The sequence below is a fragment of the Pogoniulus pusillus genome, chromosome 28 (assembly GCF_015220805.1).
Source record: "Pogoniulus pusillus isolate bPogPus1 chromosome 28, bPogPus1.pri, whole genome shotgun sequence".
Taxonomy (NCBI): Eukaryota; Metazoa; Chordata; class Aves; order Piciformes; family Lybiidae; genus Pogoniulus; species Pogoniulus pusillus.
Genome location: NC_087291.1, coordinates 6656566 through 6664945, shown reverse-complemented (window position 1 = coordinate 6664945; position 8380 = coordinate 6656566). Strand labels below are relative to the sequence as shown.

At 50.3% G+C, this 8380-nt stretch overlaps 1 protein-coding gene across 1 annotated transcript; it reads right to left on the bottom strand.

Moving 5' to 3' along the window:
- Window positions 1-436: 436 nt before the first annotated feature.
- On the bottom strand, window positions 437-5632 carry TRIL (TLR4 interactor with leucine rich repeats). The gene has a single exon (XM_064166922.1). The coding sequence runs from the start codon at window positions 5016-5018 to the stop codon at window positions 2697-2699; it is 2322 nt and encodes a 773-aa protein (XP_064022992.1). The 5' UTR covers window positions 5019-5632; the 3' UTR covers window positions 437-2696.
- Between the last annotated feature and the right edge of the window lie 2748 nt (window positions 5633-8380).

The window sequence follows — 8380 nt, the reverse complement described above, 5'->3', positions numbered from 1 at the left end:
CTATGAAACATCAGTGCTAGTGACAGGGAGAACTGACAGTCAGTCAGTGATGAGACACTCTCGGCAGTCCTATGAAACATCAGTGCTAGTGACAGGGAGAACTGACAGTCAGTCAGTGATGAGACACTCTCGGCAGTCCTATGAAACATCAGTGCTAGTGACAGGGAGAACTGACAGTCAGTCAGTGATGAGACACTCTCAGCAGCCCTATGAAACATCAGTGCTAGTGACAGGGAGAACTGACAGTCAGTCAGTGATGAGACACTCTCGGCAGTCCTATGAAACATCAGTGCTAGTGACAGGGAGAACTGACAGTCAGTCAGTGATGAGACACTCTCAGCGGTCCTATGAAACATCAGTGCTAGAGACAGGAAGAACTGACAGTCAGTCAGTGATTGAACAGTGCTGCATTCTGAGATAGAATCTAAAGCATTAATTTTCTTTCAGCAAATTGATTTATTGACATAACTGATTATAACCATGTACAGCATCTATGCATCTCCCATTGGAAGAATATCCAGTGATAGAGCTATCGTTAGTGTGATACACAGCTTTGCTCAGTACCCCCCGTTGCATTTCTAACAACAATGGTGTATCCCACACTCAGTCACAAATGGCCAAAAGCATCAAGGTGTCCAAAAGAATGGAAATTTAACATTTTTAACAAAAAAGAAAACCTGATCCTGGACTCCATCAGTTTTAACTGCATTCAACATTGTGCCTTTAAGAATTATGAATTTTAACACTGACAGCTGACTTTGGCCTCTGATACTCATGAAAACTACTGCCTGTCAAAATGAAATCCCAAAGAACTTTTTGCTACTGATGCAACAATCAAGACTTCTTTTCTGCACTTAAAAGGTAGAGATTAAGACAAACAATCTCCACATGCTCTTTCCTCTCCTCCCATTTGAAGACTGAACAAAATTTCTCCAGAACATGTGTTTTCTCTCCATTCAGTCCCTCAATGACAATTGAAGGTAAGGGTTACCATGGTGTCTTTTGTAAACACAAAGTAACATAAGTATCTAGGGAAAAAAAGAGGAAAGGAGAAGAAAAGAAAACTGCCCAAATTGCTTACACACAATTATGGTAACAAAAAAACTTGTCATGAACACCTCAGGTCAGCAGTGAATGCAGGACACGGAGACAAATGTCTCCATACTCCAATAGCACTTCCTTCAAAGCCATTTGGTTTCACAAGAGTTCATCTGAGGTTCCACATTAAATTCAGAGGAGCAGAAGTAGCATCAACGGCCCCAACAATTTAACAAACTCCATCTAAAACATTTGCATTTGAAGTGTAACCTCTGTTCAGACCCTTTACATTAGCTTATTTCTAGACTACACAGAGAGAATTATTAATGTAAACCAAACCACCAGATTTTGTAGCAACAGAACCACATTCTGTAAATATTTAGGGAAATCAGAAAGTCCAAGAAAGTAGAGAGCAACTGACCACAAAATGATTAGCACAGCTCTAAAATCAACACTAAAAACTAAATTAAAAAGCTCAACCCAACCAAAGCCAACTCAAACATCATATCCAACCGCATAAGGCTTTCAGTTTAGCGTTACTCACTCAGCTACACAAAACACAGAATCTAGATTAATACAGAAAAACGTTTTATTTCACAGTGAGGTACATAAAGCTTCTAACTTTAGCAGGCTAAGGCTAAGAGAGAATTGCCTGTTAGGATAAAGACTGTTTCACATTCCTGAAATATTCTCACCTATTATTGTTTCTGAAGAAAGGCACTAACATTATTAACCCATCAACAGTTCACCTCTGCATCCACCCATCTAGAAATGAAGATGGATTATGCGAGGGTCAGTGCTCTACTGACCATCACGGACCCAGACAACTCCAGCACACATTAATGTGTACAAGTACCAAGCAGTGTTTATTCAGAAACAATTAAGAAATACCTCGTTTGTAAACATTACAGAACTGTTAGTTTTTTCCTAGTGGTGTTAGCAACATATTCCTGTAAAACTAACCAGCTGCATTATTGTTTCCCGTTGACAAAAATATTATGAAAACATACTTGCCCTCATGAAGTTGCCTCACATTCTGTTTGAGTTACAATGACAAAGCCTTCAAACTGTCCAGCACAGCACATGCACTTCCAGCCCTTCAGAAGACTCATCGGTTCCATGCAATTCACCAGTAAAATTAAAAGCTGACCAATTTCTCCCTTTGGAAGGGCTGGCGCCTTGGAAAGGTTTAAGTATCCTCACATGGAGCCAAGACTCACTGTAACTCGTTCCCAACTACGATCTGAGAAAGAACACCTGTAAAATACTACACTGAAATTCACGGCTCCGAGTTTGTGTAAGGGAGCACCAGCGGCTACTCTACAGTAGCTCCCTCGGTTGGTTCCTCATGGTATGGCTACCAACAGGGCTGGGGCATTTGCTTGAACTCTGTTAGTGACGACTGAGAAAATGCTGACCTCTCAGCAGAGGTGACTGGGTAAGCCCATCTCGAAGATGGCATCAGGCCCAAGCTGCAGCAGGGGTGGCTGAAGGCAACGACTGCACCACACCTCTCCTCCTTGGAAGCAGCAACGCCCTGGGGCCACGCCGCCCCTTCATAGCCGTGCTGAGAACAGATCGCAGCGGGCCTCATCGCACGGCAACGCGGAGCACCCACCGAGCGCAGAGGGCCCGCTAGGAGCTGCAGCTTAGCGGGCTCAGTCGGCGAACCGCTGCAGCAGATGCTCATCGCCGTGGCGGGTGCTGCCGCCGCTGTCGATGAAGCGCTCACAGGGAAACTCGATGAGGTCGGCCTCGCTGAGGGCGCAGGCGGCACCACGAGGAGGCCGGTGGGACTGGAAGCCTGAGAAGTCATTGGAGACACCGGTACCCATGGAGCGGAGGGGCCGGCGAGTGGAGTAGAGCTGTCGGACGTGGACGGGGGCCGCCTTCCGCCGTCGCCGCCCTAGCACCTTCTTCCGCAGGAGGCGGGAGCCCCAGGCGGCCAGCGCTGCAAAAAGCAGCAGGGCGTTCACCGCCAGCAGCACTAGGGTGAGAAGCTGCTGATCGGGCCCGCGGGGTCCTCCTGCCGTCGCCGCGGCCGAGCCGCTGTCGGGCAGGGTGACCAACCCGGCGCAGTGATCCCGTGGCGCCACCGGGCACACGCGGCCGCCGAGGACGCCCTCGATGCAAACGAGGTAAGGGGTGTCCGAGCGGAGCTCCCGCAGGGTGGCGACCAGCTCCCCGCGCTCCGGCAGGTAGACGAAGCGCTGGAACTTGACAGCTGCGCCAAAGCGGTCGAAGAGGAGGCGGAACCGTGCCGGCCCTAGCAGGCGGGGGATGCGGTGCGGCCGCACGGCCCAGCGTACTGTCACCGAACTGGAGCCCACCGACTCCACCGACAGGTTGCAGAGGAACAATTTGTTGAAATCGCACGGGTCGGACACCAGCGGCAGGACCCCGGCGGCCGGCGCCGAGCGAGCCTTGCCTGCCCGCCGAGGCCACGCCGCGCTGGGCGGCGCGGGCCTGGAGGCAGCTGGGCGGGCGGTCCCCGACGGCGTGGGACTGGACACCTCCGCCGCAGCCCTTGGCGCCGTCGCCGCGCCCTTGGGCGCCCCCAGCAGGTGGGCGGTGGAAGCAGCCGCCGGCGGCCCGCGGGGCAGGCTTGCACCACTGCCGCTGCTGTTGCTGCCGAGCCCGGCGGCGGCCGGCGACGGTCGTCGCTGTACCTCAGCCGTCGGCGGCGGGGACGCGGAGGATGGGAAGGCACTGTCGTGGCAGGGACCACCGTCTTCCGGCGCTGGCAGCTGGGCGTCCTGCAGGTAGTCGAGGTACTTACCGGCCAGGGTGGACGGCAGGCGGCACTGCACGAAGACAGTGAGCAAGCGGCCCTGGGAGTGCCAGGACCCCAGCCAGTGCTTGAGTCCGCGGAGGCGGCAGTCGCAGCTCCAGGCGTTCCCTTCCAGCTCCAGGCGGTAGAGAGCCGGGCTGGAGGCAAAGAGCTCTCCGGGGAGGGTGGCCAGCGCGTTCTCCCGCAGACTGAGCTCTCGCAAGCAGCTGAGGCGGCTGAAGGTGGTGGGGTGCAAGGCAGTCAGCACATTGCGGCTCAGATCCAGCACTTCTAGGTTGCTGAGTGGTTCCAGCAGGGCAGCAGGCAGGTGGCTCAGCAGGTTTCCCTCCAGGCGTAGCTCCTTCAGTGAACTCAGCCCCATGAAGGCATCTGGGGCCAGGTGAGCCAGTCTGTTGCCACTGAGTGAGAGCTTCGCCAAGCTAGGCAGGTGCTGGAAGAGCCCTCCGGTCAGCTGCTGCAGGCTGTTGCTTGCCAGCAAGAGAGTGTGGAGGGAGCGCAGTGGCCCAAAGATGTCTGCATGGCGAAGGGAGCTCTGCTTGTTCCCTGAGAGGTCGAGGAAGCGCAGCTTAGCCAGGCCATTGAAGGCGCCACGGCTCAGCCAACGGATGCGGTTGGATTCCAGGTGCAGGTAGAGTAAGTTTGGCAGATCTGAGAAAGTAGAGTCACCCAGTGAGCCCAGCTCGTTGCCGTCCAGCCGCAGCTTGACAAGGCTGCTGAGGCCAGAAAAAGAGGAAGCGCTGAGGCGGGCAATCTCGTTGGCATTCACGTAGAGGATGCGCAGCTTGGCTAGGGCACTGAGGGTGCCAGGAGCCAGTGCTGGCAGGAGGTTGTTGCCCAGGTAGAGCTCCTCTAACCGACCCAGGCGCTCAAAGGCCTTGGGATGCAGTGAGCGGATCCGGTTGTACTGCAGGTCCAGGCGCTGGAGTCCTGCCAGGCGATGGAAGTCGAAGGCAGAGATGTTGGCAATGAAGTTGCCCCCGAGGCTGTAGGTAAGGATATCCTGGGGCTCGGCAGCCTTGGGTACGGAGCGCAGGCCTCGGTTGGTGCAGAGAAGGTGCTGGTGCTGTTGGCAGTCGCAGGGCTCGGGGCAGATGGGCTCGGCCGGGGGCAGAAGCAGCAGGAAGAGCGGAACAGAGCCCCAGAGCATCCGCGGCAGCACCATCAGTCGGACCCGGCGCGGCGCCCCCATCCCGGGACAAGCCGTAGGCTGTATCCCCCGCTGGCTTTGTGTCTCTCCGGCATCCCCTCTTCTCTGCAGCTGCTAATCGGCCCCTCCTCTCCTGCGCTTTGGGCTGAGCTCCGCGCCGGGCAGGCAGGCGCGGCGGCTGAAGGTGGCCGTGTCCAGCACCATGGGCTCGCCCGGGGCGCGGAGCGGCCGGGAGGGCTGCAGGCTGCTGCCTCCCGGGTTCTGTCGCCCCTCGCGGCCTGCAGTCTGGGGCGGCGGGGCCGGTGCTGCTGCCGCTGCTGCTGCCGCTGCCGCGGGGGGCGGGCGGGGATGCGTCCGGCCGGCGGGCTGCAGAGCGGCTGCCCGCTGCTCCGCCGGCTCTCCCAGGGGCGGAGAGGGGCGGGGGGAGAGCGGCGGGCGGAGCGGGGAGCAGGAGAAAGACGAGCTCCGAAAGTTGCCGAAAAAACTGAGCGGAAATTCGTACTTCCCACACTGTGCCCTGGGGGACCGGAGGATCGGATGGAGCGGGGGAGAGGGAGGACGACGCGGCGGGGGGGAAGGAAGCCCGCGGCCGGTCCTGGCTCGGCTCAGCCCCGGCGGCGAGCAGGGGCGCAAAGTGGGAAAGTAGGAATTGGAACCGGCTGTGGCTGCCTCTCAGCCACATGGGCTGCAGATAGAGCTGCGCATCGGGGAGGGGGAAGGGAACAAAAGTAAACTGGTCGTCGTCTGCCCCTTCTCTCTTAGTAGATTCGAGGAGGGTTGTTTTGTTCTGTTTTTCGCTTGTATATAGAAAAGCGCCAAAACCCCAATAGTTACGGTTTACTGCGATTTAAGGACTTCGTTTTGTTTTAAGCAGACGGTGACCACCTATAATACATGATGAATACAAATGAATTTTCATTCTTTCTCTGCACTATTCTACCCAAACAGAGCTGTCAGTGAAGATCCAGCTGAGCGTTGCTCCAGCTCCGTGGTTTTGTCAGCGTGATTGAGATGCTCTTCAAGAATAATTCTCATCCTAAGTAACCCTCTCAGCAGCATGCAAATTCAGAGTGAAAGGGAAGCATACGGAAAACAAAATAAACTTGTTCATTAAAATCCTTTGTTTTAAGTTTATTTTTTGTTTTTCTGAGCTGTTGCCAGTGGGTTAAATAAATGTCTATAGGCGGGAGTATTGAAATACCTAGATGTGAAGAGTGTATGAAGGCGGTCGAGGGTGATGCAAGAAAAAAGATAATACCCAAAATACTGTGTTGCAAATGTAATTAGTACATTGGAAGCTGTTGTGACATGAAGTTTTATTCAACAGCACACACTTTATATGTACTCTGGACTAAGGCAGCTTACCAGCCATGTTCTTTCTCTCACCAGAAGGCAGAATTTAGGTAGCTTTTATGGAAGCTTTGGTTTTAGTGGCTGTGTCAACGTGAGCAGGTAGCATGGCATCGCAGTTTGTGCTAGGTCTCTGTTCACTTTCATGGAGAGATGTTACTTTGAACTAACTCTAATGTAGTTCTGCTTCTTAGCTGTCGGAGAATATGAAGTGTGCTCCAGACCTGCTTTGGAGAATGAAGCAGTGTTCTACGTGGAAGTGATCAACAGATCTGCTTCAAAATCACACCATCAGTCTCAAGAAATCTTGGAGAGAAGGGATAAGACTTTGCTCAGTCAAAGGAACATCACTATGAGCATCTGGATTCTCAGGTCTTGTAGCTAGCTGAGGCTGGACCTTAAAGAACGTTTCTGTGGTAGTGACTGTATTGTGCTGGTGTGGGTAGCAGTATTTAGGGCAGGAGAGTGGCATTTTAGATAGTCATTATAACTTGCTCATTGGGAAAACCGAGCATGAACTATAATGTGCCGGGATATGGTTATGGCAAGAGGAGCTGGTTAAAGTGCATAAGAAAGTTTTAATGCTTGAGATTTTTTTTCTGGTGAGAAACAGCAGTTGCATAGGCACTGTTGATATGCTACAAAGTGACTGAAAGATTGAGTACTACAATCAAAAGAACTACTTATAGGAGAAGGGATCATAATATATTGCATCAAAACTTTGGATACAAAAATGGTGAAAACCAGGTTTGTTGCATTCTAGAATTTCCTGGCTGCTGCAGCTGTGCACTGCCTTGTCATCAAACAAACATGGGTTTACATTTTGAAATGTGTCCTAAATTGTCACTGCCTTGTTTTCTGCGCAAGGACAGAAGTTTGTCTGCTTCTCGAATGAAGTGGAAAGTTTCTGTTCTGGTTGTTTGTAACTGCTTTATTTTGAGCAGTGCATGGTCGATTGGTAAGGTTTTTTTTTCTCCTGAAATAAATCCGAGGAAGCTGCACAGAAGGAACTTTTTGCTAGCCATTTTTTTCAGGTTATGAAAGAAACCCATCCAGCACTCATTCACGATTGTAATGTCTATGGGCTAAGGACCTTTTAGCTCAGGCTTTTCCTTCTTGCATATGCTTAATTTGCCAGCTTTTTGTTTTCAGGACTAAGTAGACAAATATTTTTTGCCTTGCAAAGACTGTGTGTTCCTTTCCTCCTTCTCAAAGGCACTACAGTTCAAAGGAAGACATGATGGCTCTCGAAGTTTTCTTTAATTCTGAGCAAACCCTAATTGATTAGAGGCTTTTCCCCTCGACAGATTTGCTCCACTCTGGTGTATTTTGAATACTGAAATCTTCAAAAAGAGTTCTGTATAATCATATGCTTATTTTCTGTTCCTTTGAGTTTTTCTTTTGAAACATATTTAAGCTTTTAAGGTCAATTAATGAACTGTCCTTCCTGTAAATCTTCTTCTGGTCAAGTGCCATTGCAGATATTAAAGATTTAAGTCAAATTGCTTTTATGTATTAATCTTGATTTATGATTTCTGACAATTAGCCAGCATTATTATTATTTTCACTGGGTTTGGGCAATTGTAAGTGATGGGAATTTAGTAACAATTTTTTACTAGCGGTTCTTAAGAAGACAGTTCATCATACACTTGTTTTGACACTGGAAATATTTTATACCAAAATAAACAAATACAGTGGGGGATTTGCTGTTTTGTTTTTTTTTTAATGATTTTAATTCAAATAGGATGTTATTATTTGTAATACATTAGGAAAACATCTGTTCAGATGAAAGGTGCCACATTTGTTTTCCTGTTTTGGAATAGGAACTTTCCAGCTGTAGTAGTTGTTGTTTTTTTGTCCAAGCATGCAGTAAAATGTTTAATGTGTGATTGAGAAATAATTATTTTACCTCAACCTTATAAAACATATAAATCCAACTATGAAAAACTAAGGGGAGGATTTAAAAGCTGGTTATTTTTTAAAGCTTTGAAGGTGTACTTCTTTAAAGTACACCTTCATGATTAAGATTTGAAGTATGAGGACTTTCAAGGGCC